Genomic DNA, 26,315 nt, shown 5'->3' with positions numbered 1-26,315 from the left:
GGGCCCAGAGCTGGATTTAGACATCATGGGGCCCTAAGCAAGATATCAGTTTGGGGCCCCACTCCCTCAACTCCATGCAATTTTATATGCACACAGCCCCCATAGCCACACACACTGCCCCCATAGCCGCACACACACTCACGCTGCCCCCATAGCCGCACACACGCTGCCCTCCATAGCAGCACACACGCTGCCCCCATAGCCGCACACACACACGCTGCCCCCATAGCCGCACACACACACACGCTGCTCCCATAGCCGTACACACACACATGCTGCCCCCATAGCCGCACACACACACGGCCCCCATAGCCGCACACACACATGGCCCCCATAGCCACACACACACTTCCCCCATAGCCACACACACACTGCCCCCATAGCTGCACGCACATGCACTCACCCCATAGCCACACATGCACACACTGCCCCCATAGCTGCACACACATGCTGCCCCCATAGCTGCACACACGCTGCCCCCATAGCTGCACACACACACGCTGCCCCCATAGCCGCACACACACATGGCCCCCATAGCCACACACACACTGCCCCCATAGCTGCACGCACATGCACTCGCCCCATAGCCACACACACACACTGTCCCCATAGCTGCACACACATGCACTGCCCCTATAGCCACACACACGCTGCCCCCATAGCTGCACACACACATGCTGCCCCCATAGCCGCACACACACACGCTGCCCCCATAGCCGCACACACATGCTGCTCCCATAGCCACACACACATGCTGCCCCCATAGCCACACACACACGCTGCTCCCATAGCCGCACACACACACACTGCCCCCATATCCTCATACACACACTGCCCCCCGTAGCCATATACACACTGGCCTAAATCCACACACAAATACTTCCCCACAGCCACACACTGCCCCTATACAAAAGCTGCACACACACATTGCCTTACTGACACAGACACCACTTTCTGACAGATCTCTTACTGACACAGACACAAACACACTTGCTGACACACCTTATTAACACAAACACTTACTGACACACACTTATTGACATAGACACCACTTACTAACACACTTACCTATACATACACCTATTACTGATACAGACACACTTACTAACAGATACCGCACACTGACATAGACACACTTAAACTACACAAACACCTCTTACTGATACAGACACCCCTTATTGGCACAGACATCCCTTCCTGACAGATACCACTTACTGAAAAAGACACACTGACACACACACTTATTGACACAGTTACCACATACTGAAACCCTTACTAACACCACTTATTGGCACATTATTATACATAGTAACTGACAGACACAACTTACTGACACTCACACTTATTCATTTATTATGCATTCACTCAGTACAAGAAAACACACAACCATAGTTTCTACCTATGGCAGGGCTGTTTCTAGGGCAGTGGGCTCCCAGTGAAAAAAATCTAAATGCCCCCCATCCCCACAAATATAAGGCGAGTAGTATCATGGAATGGAGACTTTATGAATTAATTACCATCAGCCGCACCCCCCCCTCCACAGAAAAAAACCCCACATTGCTCCCCACAGAGAATATAAATAACATTGTTTCCCTAATTACAGCTACCCTCCTCCTCCCCCTCCAAGGCAGTGACAGGCAGCCTGACAAGTGGGTTAACTGTGCTCACCTTGAAGAGGAAGCTACAAGTGAGAATGATAATAAACAGGAAAATTGACAGGCCCAAACAGCGCCCCCTGGCCTCAGGTGCTTTGTGCCATGGCACTGGTCGCACTACCCTAGTTACGGCCCTGTCTACAAGGCAAACACATATTTATGAATATATGTGCAGGTGTTCCCTTCTATAATTGTGCATGAATCATTCTTTATTTTTGAAAAACGAGGGTTCCGTGCAGGAGTTGCAAGTCAGTCTTGAGACAAAAAAAAGATGCATATTGCTAAAAGAAGTGCATGAGACAGAAAAAAGCCTCAACTAACAATTATGAATGACTCTGAATAAAGCCCAAAAACATGAAATGCTGTTATTTTGCAACATTTGTGTTTTGTTTTTTTAAACTGCAGTATTGTTTTGATTCCTGTGAACATTGCTTTGAATTTTAGAAGTGAGGACAGTGTTCAGCTAAACATTTAACCTCTTGTAGTATTTACACGTTTTAAAAATTACAGGAACTATTACAATTTATTCATACCTGATAATCATTCCGATACTGAGCCCTGAGAAAATGTCTGGGAAAAAAATCCTTTACAGTAGCTTGAATGAAATGCAGCCATGGAGTTGCACTTTTGTAGAATGAACACTAGATGGCAGCAAAATGTTTTCAAAAGTTGTGACTTTTAGGAAAATAAATTTGAATTTGCCTTAAAAAACAAAAAAACAGGGCTGCTTTTGTACAGTTATACTATCTTAATCTTCTTTGAATCTTTTATAGCCCAGACCTGGGAAGACTTAATTTCCTCAGGGACCATAACCCCTATGGCAAGTGTGCTTTATGGGTCATGTCAAGGCGGGTACAGTGTGTGCCCTGATTTTTAAATCAAAGATGCCAGGAGGCATATGGCATTATTAGTAAGGTACAAACACACATATTTGAAGTTGTAGATAAGTCAGGATTCTGGCAAATGCAATTTAAAGGAATAATATACACCACAACTTTGATCTTAATCACTCTGGGAGAATCCCAGAGGGGTAGCTAGCTGGGAGGTGTATGACAATTAGGGGTGTGCACCGGCCACTTTTCGTGTTTTGTGTTTTGGTTTTGGATCTGGATCTTTCTTCGTGTTTTGGATCTGGATTGGTTTTGCCAAACCACCCTTCCGTGTTTTGGGTTCTGGGTTTTGTGTTTTGGATCTGTATTTTTTTTGAAAAAAAGCATAAAAACAGCTAAAATCACAGAATTTGTAGGTTTTTCTGCTCCTATGCTATTATTAACCTCAATAACCTTAATTTCCACTAATTTCCAGTCTATTCTGAACACCTCACACCTCACAATAGTGTTTTTATGTCCAAAAGGTTGCACCGAGGTAGCTGGATGACTATGCTAAGCGACACGAGTGGGCGGCACAAACACGTGACCCATCTAGGCGTGATACTGCAGTGGCAGACAGGATGGCAGTTTGAAAAACTAGGCCCCAAACTGTACATAATGCAAAGAAAAAAAAGAGGTGCAAGATGGAATTGTCCTTGGGCCCTCCCATCCACCCTTATGTTGTATAAACAGGACATGCACACTTTAACAAACCAATCATTTCAGCGCCAGGGTCTGCCACACAACTGTGGCTGAAATTATTGGTTCGTTTGGGCCCCCACAAAACAAGCTGGCAATTAATCTGTCCCTGCACAAACTGGCTCTACGGAGGCAAGATGTCATCCTCATCCTCCTCATCCACCGATTCCTCACCCTCTTCAGTGTGTACATCCTCATCCTCACAAAGTATTAACTCGTCCCCACTTGAATCCACCACCACAGGTCCCTCTGTACGTTCTGGAGGCTGGTCTCCCTGGAAGAGCTGATAATTCATTTTGATGAACATCATCTTCTCCACATTCTGTGGAAGCAACCTCCTACGCCTTTCGCTGACAAGGTTCCCGGCTGCACTAAACACTCTTTCGGAGTACACACTGGAGGGGGGGCAACTCAGGTAAAATAGAGCCAGTTTGTACAGTGGCCTCCAAATTGCCTCTTTTTCCTGCCAGTACAGGTATGGACTGTCTGACATGCCTACTTGGATGCTGTCACCGATGTAATCCTCCACCATTCTGTCAATGGTGACAGGATCATATGCAGTGACAGTAGACATGTCAGAAATTGTTGCCAGGTCCTTCAGTCCGGACCAGATGTCCAAACTTGGTCCTGCCTGCCCTGCATCACCGCCAGCGGGTTGCTTAGGATACCTAAGTTTTTTCCTGGCAGCCCCAGTTGCGGGAGAAAATGAAGAAGGAGCTGTTGACGTGTCACGTTCCGCTTCAGCTGACAGTGTGTTCACCAGCAGGTCTTTGCACCTCTGCAGGCTTGTGTCGGCCGGAAAGAGAGACACCACATAGGCTTTAAACCTAGGATCGAGCACTGTGGCCAAAATGTAGTGGTCTGATTTCAACAGATTGACCACCCTGGAATCCTGGCAAAGCGAATGAAGGGCTTCATCCACAAGTCCCACATGCCGAGCGGAATCGCTCTGTCTTAGCTCCTCCTTCACTTTCTCCAGCTGCTTCTGCAAAAGCCTGATGAGGGGAATGACCTGACTCAAGCTGGCAGTGTCTGAACTGACTTCACGTGTGGCAAGTTCGAAGGGCTGGAGAACCTTGCACAACACGGAAATCATTCTCCACTGCGCTTGAGTCAGGTGCATACCCCCTCCTTTGCCTATGTCATAGGTGGATGTATAGGCTTGTATGGCCTTTTGCTGCTCCTCCATCCTCTGAAGCATATAGAGGGTTGAGTTCCACCGCGTCACAACCTCTTGCTTCAGGTGATGGCGGGGCAGGTTCAAGAGTGTTTGCTGGCGCTCCAGTCTTCGGCACGCAGTCGCTGAATGGCGAAAGTGGCCTGAAATTTTTCGGGCCACCCAAAGCGTCTCCTGCACGCCCCTGTCGCTTTTCAGAAAATTCTGCACCACCAAGTTTATTGTATGAGCAAAACATGGGACGTGCTGGAATTTGCCCAGATGTAATGCCCGCACAATGTTGGTGGCGTTGTCAGATATCACAAATCCCCAGGAGAGTCTAAGTGGGGTAAGCCACTGGGCGTTGATTTCCCTCAGTTTCTCTAAGAGGTTGTCGGCGGTGTGCCTCTTACTGAAACCGGTGATACACAGCGAAGCCTGCCTTGGAACGAGCTGGCGTTTCTGAGATGCTGCTACTGGTGACGCTGCTGCTGTTGCTGCGTAAGGTGATACATCTACCCAGTGGGCTGTCACAGTCATATAGTCCTTAGTCTTCCCTGTTCCACTTGTCCACATGTCCGTGGTTAAGTGGACATTGGGTACAACGGCATTTTTCAGGACACTGAGGACACTTTTTCTGACGTTTCTGTACAGTCTCGGTATCGCCTGCCTAGTGAAGTGGAATCTAGACGGGATTTGGAACCGGGGACACACTACCTCCATCAATTGTCTAAATCCCACTGCACTAATGGCGGATACCGGACGCACATCTAACACCAACATAGCAGTCAAGGCCTCAGTTATACGTTTTGCTTCAGGATGACTGCTGTCATACTTCATCCTCCTCGCTAAGGCCTCCTTGCTAAGGACTGTTGGAGGGTCAATTGTTTAGTAAAAGTAGTGGTGTTCCTACTTCCTCTCTGGGATGATGAACGACTCCCAGCAGCAGCAACAGCAGCAGCGGCAGCAGTAAGCGTAGCAATGCAGGATCCTCCGAAGGAATCCCGGATAGGAGAGTCAGTCATGCCAGTGACATGGCCTGCAGGACTACTTCCGATCCTGACTAAGGAGGAAATTGACGAGGAGGGAGTTGACGGTGTGGTTTGCAGGCGCTTGGATACAACAGGACAACGGGATTTAGGTGTCCCTGGACTGCTTACGGTCTTAGCCAAAGTTTCTGAACTTGACAGTAACTTTTTATGAACGCGCTGCAGGTGCCGTATAAGGGAGGATGTTCCTAGGTGGTTGACCTCCCTACCCCTACTTATTTCACCTTTACATATGGTACATATGGCAAGACAGTTGTTGTCCGGATTTGGATAGAAATATTGCCAGACCAAAGAGGTGGAATGTTTGGTCTTCTGCCCAGGCATGACCGTGATGGGCTTTTTCATCCCACGGACAACAACTGTCTCCCCCGAAGCCTGATTTAAACAAACCACATCACCATCAGAATCCTCCTCGCCAACTTCCTCCTCAGCGCCAGCTACACCAGTATCCTCATCCTGTTGTACTTCAACAGTGACATCTTCAATTGGCATATCAGCAAGTGGACTGTGGGTGCTCCTTTCAGCACTTGCAGGGGGCGTGCAAATGGTGGAAAGAGCCACCTCTTCCCGTCCAGTGCTGGGAAGGTCAGGCATCGCAACCACCACCACACTTGGACTCTCCTTGGGGATTTGTGATATCTTCTTAGAAAGCACAGTTCTTCGCTGTGCTTTTGCCAGCTTAACTCTTTTGATTTTTTTAGTGGGAGGAGGGCTTCCATCGTCATGTGAAGCTGAACCACTAGTCATGAACATACTAGGGATCGACCTTAGCCATTCCTTGCCACTCCGTGTCGTAAATGGCATATTGGCAAGTTTACGTTTCTCTTCAGCTGATTTAAAAGTTTTTTTCAAGGTCATTTTTCTGAACTTTGTCATTTGGGATTGTATGTGCCCTCTATTATGACATTGGGCATCGGCCTTGGCAGACGACGTTGATGGCATGTTATCGTCTATGTCATGACTAGTGGCAGCAGCTTCAGCACTAGGAGGAAGTGGTTCTTGATCTTTCTCTATTTTATTTTTATCAGAGAAAGTTTGGTCCTCCATTTATGTTATATCGATTTGATATATACGTGCGGCTAAACACAGAAAATATTTTTTTATTTTTGCTGGAGAGTAGTGCACTTTGTGGGTTACACCAGCCTTTAAGAAATGAGCCAGCCGGCTCTTTACTTATGGGACACAGGCGCACGCTTGGCGCTGCTCCTTTGTTGATGCACGTGCGGCTACTGCGCACACAATTCACAAACACAGAAAATAATTTTTTTTTTGGTTTGGACTGGAGTGTACTTTGGGGGTTACAGCACCCTTTAACGGTCAAGCCAGCCGGCCCTTTACTTATGACACAGGCGCACGCTTGGCACTACTTTGTTGATGCACGTGCGGCTACTGCGCACACAATTCACAAACACAGAAAATTATTTTTTTTTTGGTTTGGACTGGAGTGTACTTTGGGGGTTACAGCACCCTTTAATGGTCAAGCCAGCTGGCCCTTTACTTATGACACAGGCGCACGCTTGGCACTACTTTGTTGATGCACGTGCGGCTACTGCGCACACAATTTACAAACACAGAAAATTATTTTTTTTTTGGTTTGGACTGGAGTGTACTTTGGGGGTTACAGCACCCTTTAACGGTCAAGCCAGCCGGCCCTTTACTTATGACACAGGCGCACGCTTGGCACTACTTTGTTGATGCACGTGCGGCTACTGCGCACACAATTCACAAACACAGAAAATAATTTTTTTTTTTGGTTTGGACTGGAGTGTACTTTGGGGGTTACAGCACCCTTTAACGGTCAAGCCAGCCGGCCCTTTACTTATGACACAGGCGCATGCTTGGCACTACTTTGTTGATGCACGTGCGGCTACTGCGCACACAATTCACAAACACAGAAAATTATATTTTTTTTGGTTTGGACTGGAGTGTACTTTGGGGGTTACAGCACCCTTTAACGGTCAAGCCAGCCGGCCCTTTACTTATGACACAGACGCACGCTTGGCACTACTTTGTTGATGCACACAATTCACAAACACAAAAAAAATAATATTTTTTTAGCACTTGGGGGGAGCACCCCTGATGGACAGAGCACCCCCTGGACAACACTACAGCACCCCTTTAGGACTGGGACACTGCACAGGACTTTGGAGTGGACACAGCCCCTATGGACAACTGACTGCACAACACAGTCCAGCCAGCCCCTATGGACTTTGAAGTAGTGGACACAGCCCCTATTAACAACAGCAGCACAGCACAACACAGCCAGCCCCTATGGACTTTGAAGTAGTGGACAACAGCAGCACAGCGCAGCACAACACTACTCTGCACTACACTACACTACACTACACAGCCCAGCCAGCCCTAACACCCACCCTCCCTCTTCACTGTCCACAGCCGAGTGAGAAAATGGCGCCGACGCGGGTACCTTATATAGGATCCAAAACCCGCGAGACTCGGAAGGCGGGAAGATGACGTTTTGCCTCGATTTCAGAATCCGAGTCAGGCGGGAAAAGTCGAGCCTGACTCGGATCGGACTCGGATCGGGGGGGGGCTCGGGGGGGGTTCGGATTTCAGAAATCCAAACCCGCTCACCCCTAATGACAATCATGTCATCAAGCCCCCAGACCGCCCAACAGTCCAGCAGAATAAGCAAGCATTAAATTACTGATAATAAAGTAGTTTTATTTCATAATATTGTCCTATAAATACTTGGATATGGCTATAATTTATTCTACACAGAGGACCTTGGCCCTGATTCAGAGCCGGACGCAAGTGGCTGCTCGTTCGCTCCGAGCGATGTTTGCCCAACTGCGCATGCGTACGGATCGTTATATGCATGCGCGAACCACTCAGTGCGGCCGAAATTCATGTGCTCGTAAAATAGCGAATGCCTGATAATTTGAGTGACAGAATGAGGCGTATGTGGGTGGTAACAGGGGAAGGTGCTTGAAAACGGGGAGTGGAGATCCGATCGCAGGCGTGCTGAAAGGTCAAAACGGGCATTTTATGGGTGTGCATATTTAAAACAGCAGCGTCATTGACCATGTCACTGGGCTATTTTATAGCCAGAACTGCTCGCAAAATTGTGGTAGCAAAAACCAACCACAAGAATAGCGAGCAGTTCATACGCTGTTCGATGTACTCGATTAATCTAATAAATAGCGGACATGACGTAGGATGCGAGCGGCCAGGGGGCGTATTTTTCCAAAAAACGAACGCAAGTTTTGTTCGCTCGTTCAGACCTAGAGGCGTGAACAGACCGCAAACAGCGAACGGTTCATTTGAATAGCCACCCCTTGTTTTAGAACGAACGACCGCAAATAGCGAGTGGCTCTGAATGAGGGCCCTTATTCGTATGAGGGGAACTCCACCCAAAACTAATGATTTTGTTTTTGCTTGAGTTCACAAGGACAAAACGACATTCTAAGGCCCTGATTCAGAGCCGGACACTCTGACCAGGGCGCTCGCTCTGAATCAGGGCCGTCCAATTTAAATGTGGAGCGGCCTTTTGGACGTTCGCATAGCTGTGGGTTACCACCCACAGCTTATGCGAGCGTCCATGATGATGGTCGTGATGGTCAAGACCATCGCGACCATCGGGCTTGCGACGAGACCCTGCGGTAGAGCCAAAATCACTCCCACTGACATCACTAGTGATGCCAGTGCGGCCGCACCCAGACAGTAGGCGTTCCCATGGGAACGCCTTCGTCTGGCAGCCACACCCCCGCACGCCCACCAAAGGGGGCATGCTGTCAGTCACCATCGACAGCACGCCCCCTTTGGTGCGAGACCCGGAGTGACAGCTTGTCTGTCGCTTTCCGGGTCTCGCCCATGCGCACTAGGGAGCTCCCTCCGTCGTGTGCATGAGCATTGGGGTAACATCGACCCACTTGCGAGCGTCCTGCGCTCGCGAGCGGGTCTGAATGAGACCCTAAGTTCCTTCAGTTCAATGGTTCCCTTAAAAAACTCCAACCATCTCTCTTAACAAAGGTATTTTTCAAATTACCAGTGATATTATTAGTGCCCCCTCCCATGAGTTAGAAGGTGTTGCCTGTTTGAATCCAGCAACAGAAGAGGGGGAGAGTGGATTGCAGCCCAAACTATAATACTTTCAGAAGCGGAACAAGTGAATGGTGGGTCCCTGTGCACAAATTGGCATTGGATTCCCCCACCTCTTCATAATATTCCTCCCTTATTAACTTCACAACCCATATTTGACCCCCTCAACTCCCTCATTTAAAATTATACCCCAGACCTGATCCCCTCTCTCATTTAAAATCATACCCCACATCTACCTCACCCTCCCTTATAAAAATAATCCGACAAATCCACAAACCCCTCCCTCATTAAAATTTGTTACTCAGATCTAACCAACTCCCTCATTAAAGATTACACCATACATCTAAAAGGTATACGTTTAAATTGCTAATGGACGGGATCCCAGACGTTGATATACCGACGCCAGAATCCTGCCACCCAGCAAAATTCAGACGCTGCTATCCCGAATGAGATCAGGATTAGACCTCAGATCTGAGCTCTTTTTCCGCACTAAAAATTCTCATCCTTGATCTACCATACTATTCTTCTTTTAAAATCATAACCCAAAATCTAGAAACCCCCTACCACTTTTGAAAATCATAGTCATATCTGAAACCCCTTTCACAAATAAAATTCATATCTGAGCCCAAACCTATCCCCCGCCACCTGTTGGAAATCATGCCTAGGATCAATGGGGCAATAAATTCACCTGCTGCAGCTATCTTCCATCAGAGAGTCCCTCGCCATAGGAGCTATATGTGCTCCAACTGGTGGACAGCTACAGATCATTCAGAGAGGTGCAGCCTTTAAAGCACCAATGCTGCATGCTTGTATGTACCCAATTGCGAGCTAGGTAACCTTGAGACCCAGACATCCAGAAGATGCTACCCGACCATCTTAGTCATATGGACAAAATGCATTAGGTTCTTTTGATGCCAGTGGATACCAAGAGCCTAAAAAAGAGCACTACTGTAGTTTGGAGACCCCAAGGGCCCCGATGCGGTGTACCTGCTGCACCACCAGTAGTTCCGACCCTGAGACTAATTTATTCCTTAGGTAGACCCATTGTGTTGGGAAAATGCCAGACTAAAAAATGCATTAGTGTTTATTTAGTCTCATCTTACTGAGCTTCACCCAAAGTTAAGTTACATTTGTAGTTGGGTGTGGTATTGTTTTTTAACAGAAATGACAGCTGCTATTCTGCTTACTCTGTTGAAATAAAATACACATCATTGATCGAATATAATAAACACTAGTGAATAGACTTATGGAATGACCTATTGCGCATAATCACACGCTCTCTCAGCTTTCAAATCTTTAAATGTTTCTGAAAATCCAACTGTGTATTAGAGCTTACCTATCTCCCTTCTATACTGCCGACACAAATGCGCCCTCGCAACTGTTCCAATCTCCACTGTCAGCTACCCCCCCCTTTTTTCAGCTGTGACCTCTTCCAATTATTATGTAATTTCTCTTATGAGCAGGGCTCTCCCTACCTACCCTGTGTTTTCACGTCTCCATTTATTTTGCCTGCCTTGCATGTGACATGTCCCTGTTTTATGTATATCCTGTATTCCCCACTGTCCAGTACTGCCAAGCACTGTTGTGCCTTACAAATCCACAATAGTAATAACACTTACGGCAATAATTGTTTATGTATTGCACAATTATTAACTAGATGCTGCGGAAAGTCACCTCTGAAACGACTTTCTTGACTCTCTCCTCTGACTTCCTAAATTCATTCAGGTAGTCCTCGCTCTCCACCAACACCTGCTGCAGCTGTCCTTCCAGTTTCTTCTTCGCACATGAAACAGACTGGAGCTGGAAAAGAAGGATTACTTCATGAATTATTACAGTATGTTCAGCACTACATGTTAAATAATCATTTAAAACTTGATTTGCAATTTAGATTTCAGGCTAATGATTGTCAAGATAATTTTAAACTGTCTATCAAATATAATAAATAAGACTGATATTAAAATGTCCTGGTAGAACAGTTTCAGCATCTTTTGTCAATAATCACAATTTGGACGGTCAATCTATAGACACCGTAATGTTGACAGGTATAAGATATTGACAGACAAAATGTCGACATGTTTAGAATGTCGACTTGCAAAATGTCAACACTGATAAAATGTTGACACATTTAAAATGTCGACAAATACATTGTGGAAGATGTATCAAAACTTGGAGAGAGATAAAGTACTAACCAATCAGCTTCTAACTGTCAGTTTACAGGCTATGTTTGAAAAATGCCAGGAGCTGATTGGTTGTTACTTAATCTCTCTCCACTTTATCTCTCTTCAAGGTTTGATATTGATACATCTCTCCCATAATGTCAACACAATTTTAAGCCTAACCCTAATTGTTAATCATAACCTCTGACCCTAACATTTCAATTGTCAACATTTTGGAGGTGTCAACATGTTAGGCGTCAATATTTTAATCATGTTGACATTCTGACATTATGTTGTCAACCTTTTGACTATTACTATTGATAATGTGATTGTCGGCATGACGACTACAACCCAGTGGCACAATGGTGTATATAATAAGAGTGACTGAAGTGACATGAATTACTTTATGACACAGAGCTGTATAAATTGTATACAGATTACACAGTTATTACTTAATTTGTACAAATGTCACCTACTTCTGTAGAAAGTAAGGAACAGGGTCATTCATTAAAAAGGTAGCACAGGAGATATCACAGATATCTCCTGCTTACCTTTCAGCCACGATCTGGCTTGCTGTCCACATACATTCTTCAAGGGCCTAAATTCATCAAGCTCCAAAAATACAAAATGTTCTCAGCTTGACCTTGGGAACCTTCGTCATCTTCATATGGTGTTTGTTCCTGTATCCTGCTCCTTCCATATGGGAGGGAGTCTTGGGCTTCTTCCACCAGACCCTGGGGCTTTGTGCGCATGAGTGAAGCCCAGTATACGTAGGTACACTAGTAATGTTGAGTCAGACTCAGCAGTGCAAATTTTTATTGCTACAGAAGTAGCATTGAAGGGGATCGCGGAGATCAGCTGATTTTTGGTTCAGCTGTCTCCTTACCGGAGCAATTTTGAATTACTCTGGTGATTTTGTATCCAAACCTGCTACTCGCAGCGAATTGGATACTTAATTATCGGGGGCATGAATAAGCCCCTAAATATTTTGGGTGCGTTGTCCAAGTTATGGCAGACAGTTCTACATGCTTTCTGTCTCTGAAAAGCATCTATTGTTGATTTTAACATGAAAATGTCAACTTTAGACAATTTTGTAATTAGCCATATAAATATACATATTTTGTTACTCATTCTCTGTCACCCTGCAAATCCCTGTAATTAATTCCATGTACCACTCCCCATAGTCAGTTGAACATTGGGGCTGAGGGTGCTCCAACTCCAGACTGCCTCTCACAAGCATGCCAAGGATGGACAGTTAATGGGCTAGGGTCTGCTTCCTTATTTCTGGCCCCACCCCAGGCAGTATACGCCATATTGTAGGATTAATAGGTCTTGGTGTGTACCTTCCATGGCATAAAGATGGGTTCTACACATTGATCCATTGTAGTAGTATGTACTGATTGTGTATTTTCTATGGTGGAGTAAACCTGTGTCTTGGGCATAGGCTGCAGATCAGAGGCTGTGTATGTGGTCTCTACATTACTCACTCGGCAGATCAATTGCCCACAGCCTGGGGGTGAGCTGTAGAAACTCCAGCGCTGGCCCACCACATGTCCTCTGCTTCCTGGACCTCAGACTTGGTCCGCCTCGACAAGCTGCAGCCTGGAGTTCCAGACCTGGCTGTTGAACTCGCTGGCAATACTCCTGGCACCAGCAGTTTGGTGACCAGCTAGTTGTGGCAATACATGAAGGGAGGAAAAGAAGAGCCCCTCCCCCCTCCCATTACATGCTAGCTGCTCCCTTTTTGGGCTTCCTAGTGTTAAGCTAGACCTGCTAGTGTGCTCAGGAGATGCCTTCAAGTCCTCACTGACCTACTATAACTTAACCAGAGAGTGTTTGCTCTTTCACTGATGCATTGTAAAGGTCACCAGTCTACAGACTCTTTTGCCATCTTTTGGCTGTCAAATTCATCAGGCACCAGGGCACATGGACAATTTTGGAGATGGTCTCCCACACTATGATATACTCTGTATATCCTGCTGTTACCAGAGCTCCCTCCAATGGCCACTACGGATCAGCTACCTGTCCCTTTATACTGTATTTTCTACCTCTAGAGATAACTTGTGGGCTATGGTCACCTAGGATAAGCAGTCCTGTCTGGGTTGTATGAAAATTCATCAGTGTTATTCCTGGTTAGACTGATTACTCCTCAATGTGAGGGTCGGGTTATTGTTTTTTTATTTTAACCCCTGGATGCCTACTGGAAAAGGGGACCAATGGAGGTAAGATAGGTGAGTATTGTGTGAGTGTGTGTATATATGTATGTATTAAAGTTATGCTTTGTAAGGTGTGTGTGTGTTTCTTGGGACATTTCTTCACAGGTGAGCTACAAGTTCCAGTGGGCCCTTAATGCACCGCATGCTGGTACTTGTGGTTCTCCAAGTACCAGCATGCAGGGGAGGCTTGCTGGGACCTGCAGTTCTACTGGAAAGATTATGTTTATTGATATCTATTTTTACACCACACTGTCACAATCAACCCACCGCCCACTGCCCAGGGTTGGCGGGGATAGCCCCGGGCTATCAGCCCAGGCTAGGGGTGCCCGTGAAAATGGGGGTCCCCTTTTTTTTGACTCCCCAGGGATCCCTGGCCTGGGCTGACTAACGGTCAGGGCTGATGCTGCGGCTGGGGGGCCCGGTGATAGGGCTCCCCTGGCTGTGGCTTCAGCCCCCCGTTAGAAAGGGTCCAGGGCTGGTTCTGGATCTTACAGGAAGACCCTATGCAAATTTTTCCCTGTAAATCCAGAACCAGCTCTGCTTCCCATAGTCCTGTGCTGGTTGTACTGAGTACAGGGAGACCCTACGTTATTTTTACCCTGTACTTAGTCAACCAGAAGAGGGTTGGCAAAGTCCGGGGCTGGTTGTGTTTTGGGGGGTGACCTCATGTTTTTACAACACTTTTTCCAGCCAGATACATGCAGGCATCTCACTGATGTCTGCATGTATCTGAGTGACAACAAACTGCTCATGCTGAAAGTGAAAGCATGAAGCTGTTCGTTGTGTCGGGGATTTGAAGAGTGATTTGAAGGGTGATTTGCCGTTCGATTTGGACATGAACTTGCCAAATCGAACAGCAAATCACTCTTCAAAACTGACTCAAATCGAATGTTTTGCAAATCACAAAACAAATTGACTAATAGTAAATGCAGTGAAAAAATGTTTTTCATTGCATGCGATTTGAGTCGATTTGAGAAGTGCTAAATCACTCCTCAAATCGTTCTGCAAATCGAGCAATAGTAAATTTACCCCTGGTGTCTTTCTAGACATTGTCTAACTTTTTACTGTAGATCTTTCAGTCCACATCCGTCCCAACATGCCATGTTGTAGAAAACCAAATAAAACATGAAATTGTTTTAGAGCTCCTCTGTAAACTTTTTTGGAGACAGGTCGAAACCAGCTGCAGGTACTCTGGACCATTCTGAGTCCAAGGTTCTGGTCCCACTTCTAGATACAAACCATTATCCTCAGATACAAGTGTTCATGACCAGTCTTCAGTAACGGAGTTCAAGTGTGACTTAGCCTTTTAGGATACAGAACGAACAGATTATGAACAAAAATGTATGAAATTTGACACTCTCAGGGCCATTTTGATAAGGAGATGACAGGCTACACAACAAAATTGAAGCTCTTAAGTAAAAGCAGGAAAATCGGGAGAATTACTCCCGATGCAACAATCACCACATCCGCAATGTGCTGACATCAGTACTCAGCTTTACTCTTCCATCTTTTTCAAAGATATTTTGTAATTATTATGCCGGACCTTTCCAATAAAGACTTCCTAATGGAGACCTGCAGCAGACCAAAACCACATGATATCACAGTCTGCCAACACAATTACAAGTCTAAATAAAGAATTCTAAGGCTATAAGAGACAGCCCCTCTACTCCTTTTCAGTACATGCAACTCCAAATATTTTGAGACTTAAGCTCCCTCTACCATCCAAAAATGAAGGGACCTCCAGCCAGTTACAAAAATTATTTGTCACAACCACATTGAATACCGCTGAGGATGTCCTTACCAACTCAATGCACCATGTCAAAACCCTGTATCAAGGTCAGGAAATCCTCTCCCGGCTGGACTTAGGGCCTGATTCAGATGCAGACGCTATTTGCGTCCGCTCGCTGGCTAAAAGGAGCCGTCTATTTAAGTGCTTGCACTGCTTCGCGTAAAGCTGCGCGCTAAGTAATAGCGAGCGGCCGCGCTATGTGCTCGCACCTGTATAAAGATGCCCCTTTGCCACTTGCAACACACGTCAATCCTGGCAGTTGTAGGATTAACCGGGAACATCGAGAGCCATCGGAGCTGCTTGCAGTGCTTGTGGTAGCCTTTTCCCAAAACAACATTGCGAGCAGTTCAGGCTAAAATACAACCCAGTCACGTGTGTAATGACACTATTTTGCTAATTATGCACACCCATTAAACTCCATTCTGACGGTCGGGCACGCCTGCGTTCGCACATCCACACCCCCTTTTTCAAGCACCTTCCCCTGTTATCAACCCCGCTACAATCTTCTCTGCATCACGGGCTCAACACCGCTACAATCTTCTCCGCGTCACGGGGCTCAACCCCGCTACAATTTTCTCCGTGTCACAGGGCTCAACCCCGCTACAATATTCTACGCATCACGAGGCTCAACCCAGCTACAATCCTCTCAGCATCACGGGGCTCAACCCCACTCCGAACTCTAGCCACGCTGCAGGGCTCAACCTTGTCCTGGAATCTCATCGCCTTACAGGGCTTAACCCTGCTCCGACTTCACTACTCCACAAGGCTCAAGTTTGCTTCATCTCTCACTGCACCACAGGGCTCGGTCCTGTCCCGTAACTATATTATTCTGCTGGGCCTGCTCTGCTCCGGATTTCCATTACTACATGGTTCTACCCTGGCAAAGGTCCTTAATGTCATCCTGAGGTGTTAGCCTCATTCTGGACTCTGGGTTCTGTATCACATTAGTTCCTATATGCTAAAGACTGCTTATATATATTTTGGGATTCTCTCCTATACATATTATTGCATATGTGAACCTCTGTGCTATTTGAGACCTTGCCGTTTATAATTCATGTGTGAATAAATTCTATTTTACTTTTTTCCTGTGCTACTGAGTTTCATGGAAAGGTTATTCCTAAGACCATCCCAGTTTATTGTGCCTAGTAGGCCTCCCTCCCTCCAGGAGTCTCTAGTGTCGGCAGCCGTGACACCAGGCATAGAATAAATCAGTGACAAGCTCCTGAAGCCAAGACATGATGGCTTGCTGAACTTCACCGTGGGTTGTTATTTGCCTTCCACCCAGGTGCTTCCTCAATGGTCCAAAGAGATGGAAATCACTCGGTGCCAGGCCAGGGCTGTAGAGAGGAGGGTACAGTACCTCCCAATGGTAGCGCCATAACAACTTACATGTGCGATTGGCAGAGTGTGGCCTGTCGTTATTGTGCAGCAGTGGACAATGAATTTTAGCTGCTGATGTGCCCTTTAGATGCAGAAATGTGATCACACTGTGCCCCTCAATGTTTGACCATGTTTCCGCCAGCTCTGCCATCTTACAACTGATGTTGGTATATTATGACTAATATGAGTCTAATGGCCGTGAGGGGACGCAGTGGTTTACCTGCTCTGACCTGGCCGGAAATTAGAATGAAATAGAGAACATTACACATGTAAGAGGTCTTGTTGCTTAACTTATTGAACCAGACTCATAGAATGAATACTATGTTAGCTAACAAACTCAGATGCAAGAGGGCCTTAGGTTTGACTTATAAACTTAAAACTAAAATACATGGATCCATAACTATAAACCAAAGACAATGTTGGAAGAATTTAGACATTTCATTAGTTCACTTTTTAATCTCCCTCAGCTTCCTTCTCCTTCCTCCATGGAGCCCATGTGAATGCACTATTTAGCGAATACTCTGTTGATCTGGTTGTCAGCCTCTGAATTATCCCAGTTTACTGCAGACATACCCCTGGAAGAAACACTTGTTGGCATTAAAACACTTAAATAACTTGGTGTCTACATTACTCATGACTATCATCAGCTCTATCAAGTTAATTTACGTCACCTACTTTCCCAAATTAAGTTGGATCTTGACGACTGGTCTCACAATATTATTCCTGGATAGGCCATGTTAAATCAGTGAAGATAAATGTGCTCCCTTGACTCTTCTACCTTTAATAAACTTTTCTGATATTTCTCCCCTCCCATAATTCACACTTCATCTGGGCAGGTAGAAATCTTTGTGTCAGACTTAAATTTCTCCAGCGTCCACACAAGGAAGTGGACTTGGTATTCCTGACTTAAATGATGATATGCGGCCACACAGCTCATTCAGTGTGTACTGTATTGCAGGCCTGGCGCTAATAGACTCTGGACACTGATTGAGGCAGATGCGCTGGGATTGTATTCCACTCATACCTCCTCTGGCTTCCTTGACCATGATGCCCCATACATGTCACTCGCAATCTAATGGTAGCCCATTCATTGGGAATTTGGGAAAATGATAACCAAACATTCTTCTATTATAGCATTATAATCCAGACTTCTCCCTGGGTATGTCTACAGGCTCCTTCATTCCTTGGAGGGCATGTGGCATTATATATTTAATGTCCTCACTTGAGGTGTTTCCTTTTCTTCTTTCTATGATATTCAATGCAAATTCGCCATTCCTACCAAAAACTTTTACCAGTTCCTCCAGATTAGACACTTTAATACCACGGTTAACCTGTACCTTTCCAATAGACCCCTCTCAGTGATAAAAATACTCTGTTTAAAATGCTCCTTCACAAAAGGCCTAATCTCTACTATATATCTAGAGTTAATAACAGTCCCCGCATCCCCTTGTAATCCTCATGAGCTGTCCTGGGAGGCTGGCATATTAGCAGACGAACGCACTCGTCTGCTGCGAGAATATGGTAATCAATGCATATGCGCGGAGACCGCAGCACAAGATGCAGATGCCCAGCCCCATATTAAAGCACCCATTTCCCTGATCAGTACGCAAAACAGCGTAAACTTTGGTAACATCGACAACCATCGGACCCATATACGCACAATAGTGGTTGACCTGACCTGCCACAGAATTTTGACCGCTTCCTGTGTACAGCTTACGGTATAGCTGCGTATGCCACTGCACTGCCTTTATTATGCACACCCCTATAACGGCGTTATGATGCCTGTGTTCACCTGACCACCCCCCATCACCACCTACAAATGGCACTTCCTGTCAATCAATATCGGAAGGGTCTGTGTGCACACTGCATGTAGTCTGTGTACCATAAGCCAAACTGGCTAGTTCGCGCATGCACAGGGCGATGCATACGCATATCAAAAACATTGGCCAAGTGCGTGCATTCTCTACTTTGCGTTCCTTGCTGAATAAGACCCTATGTTCCTTCTTGGCTTAAACAATTTCACCCAGTCTAATCAAATAGATGCTGGAGGGGTTGGAAAGGAAAGACACTTTTAAAGGCACTTTCCTACACATTTGGTGGCATTGCCCTAAACTCACGAATATCTGGCAGGATGTCATTAATTATATATCCACTACCCTCCAAATCACCATCCCCCAAGACCCCAAATTCTTTCTTCTCCTGTTCGGACTCCCATTGGCTACCCAACATTAAAATAAATCACTACGTCATATAGTGTCTGCCACCACCTGCTAACTGGAATAAGCCTGATTCCTCTTCTGTCCAACAGAAAATCTAAAGAATTTGATATGTCTATCTACAGTATAGTATATATGACTAGCATTCCCAACAATTCTACTAGGGCGGGATGCAGCAACAGGAAAAATGCGGTCAAACTCCAAAAATGAGGGTTTGATCGTATTTCCCAAATGCACCAAGCCCGCTACCTTATAGCGTCACCCTATAGAAGCCTATAGATGTCACCCTATAGAAGCCTATAGACGTTACCCTATAGAAGCCTATGGGCTTCTATTCGGGGAGTGCTGTTGGAGAGATCCAATCGGATCCCTCCCAGCACCCCCCGCGGCGCATATATCATTCTGTGCATGTGCAGAATGACACCAGAGGGACTTCTGGGTCATAGACCTGGAAGTCCCTCATTTGCAAAGGACAACTCTTACAGAGAGAGCTGTCCTTTGTGATTTTCTTCATGCATTCTAGCATAACTAACGCCGGCGTGCATGCTAAAAGTGGCGGGATGCATCACATCCTGAATACGATGCGTCATACATCCCACCCCTAAACTTTTCACAAGGTCTGGAGCCTATGGATTTGGTTACATGGATCTTGCTCCACATTTGTGGAAAAATCAGGAGGAGGGGAAAGACAAAAGGGATTGAGTAACCGTAGTTACCTTCTATAGCCCTATTTGTCCGGTTCCCCTTTGCTCCTCTTTTCCCCACCACTCTGATTCTCTCTTTTCTTACCCCTCTAATCCTTGCCTGTTTCTCTATACAGTTTGTCATGCCATTCCTATTTCCTCACTCTCCCCTCTCTATTAAAATTGGTCACTCTATTGGACAACACATGCTAAACCAATCTGAGTCTTGATGCAATTGTGTCCGATTACCCCTCTGTCATTTAATGTTTTGTTGACCGGTCAATAAACTTTTTGGGAAAAATTATAAATATGCTCCATCAGTAACACTTGTTCTTTTTATGCCAAAAATCTACTGAAAGTCAAGAAATGTGTGACATTTACTTCAAGACAGAATAACACTACATTAGTGAGACTAATTTCACTGTCTTACTAGCTCCTAACAGCTATGATCACTTAGTTAATCAATTGATACTGATATACATTGGTGGAAATACTGTGGCAAGATGGTAGGGTAAAAGAAGGAGTGAATTAAAACATGAGCATTAATCTGACATTTTACCTACTTTATTTTGTAAGAATTACCTGATTATTTAATTTATTGCATTTATCAGTGAGATCCATCAACTCTATCTCCAAAGCCTTGCAAGATCGATCAGAGGCCTCCACCACGTTTGTAGTCTCCTCCAGCTCTGAGGCCATAAGGCTGTTTCGTCTTTCTAGTAAGTTCACTTGTTCTCTGGTATCATCATGCTGACGTGATTCATCCTCCATCTGTGTCTGTAGATCCTGAAAAACAAACACAAATCAAATGAATAGATTCCACAACTATCTGAGAACATTCAGAACTGTAATATAAATATGCAGTCTGGATGGAAGCCTATAATATAAAAAGGCATCTTCTGTAACTCATGCTTTAATATATCTGCAAGTATTCTCAATCGATCTGAATTTCTCCATGAAAATAGTTTACAGAAACCCCATCCCTGAACTAAAAAAACAATGCTTTGCCAGGTTCCTCTTTGTTGTATTCTCAAGGCTACTGCAAGTTGCTAATATATATATTATGCTCTGGCTTGTTGATTGGACTAGATAGTTCAATCAGCTGCAGTTTGACATTCTGGATGTTATTGTTTAAAGTTATGGTGTGTACACATGGTACAACTTTCATGAACGATATGAACGATAACGATATCGTTCTTATCGTTCACTTTTTTGCAGTCGCGAACCTGAGAACGACCAACTATGCACGTTCCCGCATGGACGATAAAGATATCTTTCATCGTCCATGCATGCAGGCCATCTTCAGATGGCGAGTGCTCCTGCTCTGGGCTTGCAACTCATTCCTTCCCTATGGGAAGGAGTCCCGGGTTGCGAAGAGGGATACTTTTGGGTCCCTCCACCCCTATCCAGCTCCTTCAGCTGGACGTCGGGGCTCTTGTGTGCATGCGTGACCTATAGGTCACGCATGTGCACTAGTGTCACTAGTCCAAAAGGAGCAGTGAAAATATTCACTGCTCCGAAAGGAGCAGTTTAAAGATTCACTGCTCTGAAAGGAGCAGTTTAAAGATTCATTGCTCCGAAAGGAGCAGTGAAGCCGCTCGCGGGGGCAGATGATTTTCGGATCAGCTGTCTGCGCACCGGAGCAATTCATCGTTGCTCCGGCGTGCAGACAGCTGATCCGAAAATCATCTGCCCCCGCAAAATTAAGTTATCAGGCCATTCATCAAGAAGGTAAAGCAGAAGATATCACAGATATCTCCTGCTTACCTTCCTCTAGCGGAATGGCCCGCTGTCCCCATACACCAGTATGGGGACAGAATTCATCAAGCTCCAAAAATACAATATTTTCAGAGCTTCAGTGCGGGAGCATTCGCCATCTTCAGGTGGCGAGTGCTCCTGCTCTGGGCTCGCAACTCGTTCCTTCCCCATGGGAAGAAGTCCCGGGTTGCGAAGAGGGATATTTTCGGATCCCTCCGCCCCTGTTTGGGCTCCTTTCACTGGACGTCGGGGCTCTTGTGCCCATGCCTGACCTATAGGAGCAGTGAAAAGATTCACTGCTTTGAAAGGAGCAGTGAAGCCGCACGCGGTGGGGAAGATGATTTTCGGATCAGCTGTCTGCACGCTGGAGCAATGATGAATTGCTCCGGCGTCCACGGCGAGTTAGAATGTTAATTATCTATGTCCCTTTGGACCCCGATAATTAACATCATTAATAGACCCCTTAGACTTAATGCTACTTGAGAAATTACACCAAAGGGACTGCAGATGGTGCTGTTATTAATGTGTTATTGCATACTGTAGTCTCTCTCTATGTTGATACAGTATGTTATTGTATAGTCTCTCTACTGTATGTTATAATAATCTTCTCTCTGGCAGAAAGGTCTGGATATCCCCATGTCAGTTACAAGTTAAATTATGTTTGTATGTATGTATGTATGTATGGTGAAGTTCCTGCACATACTAAAAATTTTTGACATAAATCATAAAGCAGAGGTTGAAATTTATGACCTAAACTCTGATTGTCAGTGGCCTTGCCTCCGGTTTATGATCTTCAGCTGCACTGCATTTCTGTGAATACGTGGCAGCAATGGCCAGAGAACCTGGAGTTGAAATAACCAGGCAATACAATGCTTGTAAAATTGGATCTAGAGCATTTTATACAGCGTACTGACTGGTACAAAAAAAGCAATTTTTTTTACTGTACATGCACATAGGCTACAGTTACATAAATAAATGCATAAGTTGTATACACGCATGCACGCACACACGCACGCACGCATGCACACACACTTGCAAAAGGAAAGCCAATTTGCAGGAGGTAAAAACAAAGTGGTCATGAAGAAAGACAGGAGTCCCGTCCAGACTAGGTCCGGAAAAGACAGAGAGTGGTGGCCTAGCTACTGTAATTCAAGCCCGTCTTCCTCACCAAGGATTATTACCAATATATGTAAAAAGGGGCACCCCCAATTATTGTTGGGATGAACATTCTGAAGACTTGCCCAGATTACTTGATCTCAGTCGTGAAGAATGAAATGGGAACGGTGGCGAGCCCTGGGAGGAGAGCTTTGCAGCAAATGATAACGTTTCTATTCAGAACAACAATCTTAGAAAGTATCTGGAAGGAAAGATTGGCAAATTTGATTTGGTAAGCGGAGAAAAGGGTGTAGAAGCCGCAAATGTGACTGGTCCTGGTGGCGTTCCAGTTCAAGGCAGAAGATAAGCAGCTGATCCCGACCCACATTGGTGCTACTCAAACCACAGAAGTTATTATTATCAGTGGCCATGCAAGGGATATCGCTATGCCCCATGCTGAAGAAGAAAGTCATACAGATACAGGCCACAGTTTTCCGGTGTCCCAGCACAGAACAAAATATTGGAGAGAACACAGCATCAGTATTCTGCAGATTGTCAAAATGCCCTGGTGTTGGTAAATACCTGAAGTGAGTAACACTACTGCTGAAGGAAGTGAAGTGGAATGTGAATGGTACAGAATCAAACGTGAAAACCCAACACTTCAGTGTCTGAAGACTAGGCTTATTGCTAGCAATGTTCAAGCAAGTTAGATCCTAAATGGGAAGTCACACCTTATGTATTCACAGAAAATTCCCGAACCCGGTATAGCCAATTACCAGATTGAACGTGGCAGTAGATGAGGATTGAAGTTAATTAATTGAGATCAACTGGAAATGCACCAGGCCAGTGGAAGACACCTCAATGACATTAGCAGAGAGGCTTATGGCAGAGCGGTCAAGTACCCCTGATCTTGACCTACTGTTTTCCTTATTCTGGTCACAGAGCCCCCTGTGTTTAAGTCCTGAAAGGCAACCTGTATTAGTTTCAATGTGTGATAAACCTGTGTCAGTTATTGTGTGCGATGACTCTGTACCAGCTGAAAATGTATTTACCAGGAGAGTGTAGAAAGCACTCCAAGTGTATTGAGAAGGACTCCAAATACCACGAACAGTCGGGTACCTGCTAGATATTTGCAGTAAAATGTACCTTATAACTTGTAATATGTGTATTTGTATTTTGTTATGAAACTGTGCATTAGTTCCTATTTCCTTTTCCATTGGATTGTGAAGGACTTAATTGAACATAAGGGCACATCTAAATGGGGGGGGGGAGGATGTGATACTCATAAGTATGGAATCCTATTGAAGCTAATGGACCCTGTAGTGCTGGAGCCCTACACTTGGTGCCGTTGTGGAGCACAAGAGAGGCTCTTGGGCAAATGAAGAAGACTTGTAAGTCGCACAGGCGCAGAGGAATTGGACAAACGCTGAGGAGCGGAGCTGGAGAATTAGGCTGAGGTGGCAGAGGTGTGACTGGACGAGCGACGTCACTGAAGTGATGCCTGAAGACATGGCCACTCAGTACCCAGGAGTATCAAGGTGAGAGAGAGAGAGAGAGAGTGTGCAGTTCAGCGTGGCAGTGAAAGATTTGTGGAGGCTGACAAGTCAAGAAGGGAGATGTCCACTGTAAGTCTGTATCACACATACTTGCTATAGATATGTGTAAAGAGAGTAATTCTTGATAACTGTTGAAAAGAGACATATAGATATATATAACGCTAAGTGCTGAAGAGAATGGTGCACTCAGGCAGGGTTGGACTGGCCCACAGGGGAAATCTCCAGTGGGTCCCATTGCATGTGGGCCCACACCCCTCCTCTAGGTGCCTTTTCCAGATGTCAAATTTAGATTGTTACCCTATTAGACAGTCAGTTACCTGGTGGAGCAGGACCACTGATCAGCATTGTGGCTTGGTTCCATTCTATAGAAACTACACCAAGATGTGACTAATGGTTAGCCAGGCATCTGTGATGGCTAGCCACACCTCCACTGGAGGATGACTACACCCCTTAATCATGGGCTCCTACCACTGCATTCCCCTGGTGGGCCTTTCATGTCCCAGTCTGACACTGCACTCAGGAATGAGATAAATAACTGCTAGATTGATAAAAAAGAACTTGTGTCCTCAGGACTGAGATAAATAATAGCTAGAGAGCTGAAACTACTGTTTTTCAGTGTGGGCAGGATGAACTGTAGTAGATGAGAACCTTTGCCTTATTGTGGATTATAAATACATGCATGTAATAGAACAGTCACCACCTGGCAAGAGAATACTCAAATGAAAGAACCCTGGACCTCATTTAGGGATGGGCACTATTGCAGCTGTGGTTGCAGTGTTTGGAGGAGTCACAGCAGCGGTAATATGAAAATGCTAGTTTCAGTCTTCCCCTTGTGTAGGGGGCACTGCAATATAGCATAATCTGAACTGGGTACTGTAATGTGGCATAATCTGAACTGGAGGGAACTGTAATGTGGCATTATCTTAACTGCTCATTGTAATGTAGTATAATTTAACTGGAGGGCACTATAATGTTCATAAAAATAACTGGGGCACTTCAATGTGGCACCATTTGAACTGGAGGGCACTGTAATGTGGCACAATATGAACTGGAGGCACTGTAATGTGGCATAATATGAACAAGAGGCACTGTAATGTGGCATAATAAGAATTGGGGACATCATGTCATAATGTGGATTAGGTGTACTGTGAGGCAGAATGTGTACTGGCAGCCCTACAACGTGACATCATGTGTACTACAGCAGGGCACTACTTTGGTTCATAAAATACACTAGTATGAGGAATAACATTAAAAAGTGTACTACTATGGTTAAGAAAATGAAATAGGGCACTATTATGGGGCATAAAATTACCAACTGCTGCAGATAGGTGTTTCTCTAGAAGCATTGGAACCCACTGTTCACTACTGTTACCAGGCCACATAAAATGCTGCTACTTTAATGTCAGGTAAAAACTACTGTAGTTCATTAGACTCCATCAGGGCCGGCTCTTGGAGTGTTCGAACAAGTGCGGTCGAACAGGGGCGCCACCCCATAGAAGGCGCACCCCTCCCCAACTTCCTGATTTCAGCGTGACAGTGGTGGTCAAATCAGGAGGTTGGGGGCCCCCACCACCGCAGCGGTGCCGGACCCCGGAGTAGCATGCGCGCGGCATCCATTCAGTGCCGGGAGAGGGCTGTGGGAAGCCCAGCTAGTGACGGAGTGCTGGGCTCTCCCCCAGCCTGATATTATTTGGAGGTGTGCCAAGCAGGCATGCCCCCAAATAATGGCACATAGGGGGTGTGGTCTATGGTAATTAAGTCACGCCCCATTTTCGGTTGAGTATAGGGCACTATTAGCAAGCAGGCACAGGGTGCTCCGACCCCTGGAGCCGGCCCTGGACTCCATCCATAATATAAATTGAGCATGAGGAAGCATTGACGTCCACTCAGGTTAACCTACTCAAGGTGAATTTTTGAAGGCACTCAGAGCCTATGTTGGCTTATAGATAGTTTTTAAAATCTAAATAATTATTTAATCA

General features: G+C 45.5%; 1 protein-coding gene across 1 annotated transcript in view; it reads right to left on the bottom strand.

The window, feature by feature from the left end:
• LOC148511899 (myosin heavy chain, skeletal muscle-like) overlaps positions 1–26,315 on the bottom strand; it is a 319,183-nt gene that overhangs the window by 5,097 nt on the left and 287,771 nt on the right. The window contains exons 15-16 of the mRNA XM_088482738.1: positions 20,510–20,713; positions 11,162–11,287 (exon numbers count right to left, since the gene is read on the bottom strand). Of these exons, the coding sequence (XP_088338864.1) occupies positions 11,162–11,287; positions 20,510–20,713 (330 nt within the window). The remainder of the gene's footprint in view (positions 1–11,161; positions 11,288–20,509; positions 20,714–26,315) is intronic.

Source organism: Taudactylus pleione, unplaced genomic scaffold (assembly GCF_031769625.1).
Source record: "Taudactylus pleione unplaced genomic scaffold, aTauple2 ptg000290l, whole genome shotgun sequence".
In the NCBI taxonomy this organism is placed as follows: Eukaryota; Metazoa; Chordata; class Amphibia; order Anura; family Myobatrachidae; genus Taudactylus; species Taudactylus pleione.
The sequence above is the reverse complement of the archived record's forward strand: the minus strand, read 5'-3'. Positions and strand labels throughout refer to the sequence as shown.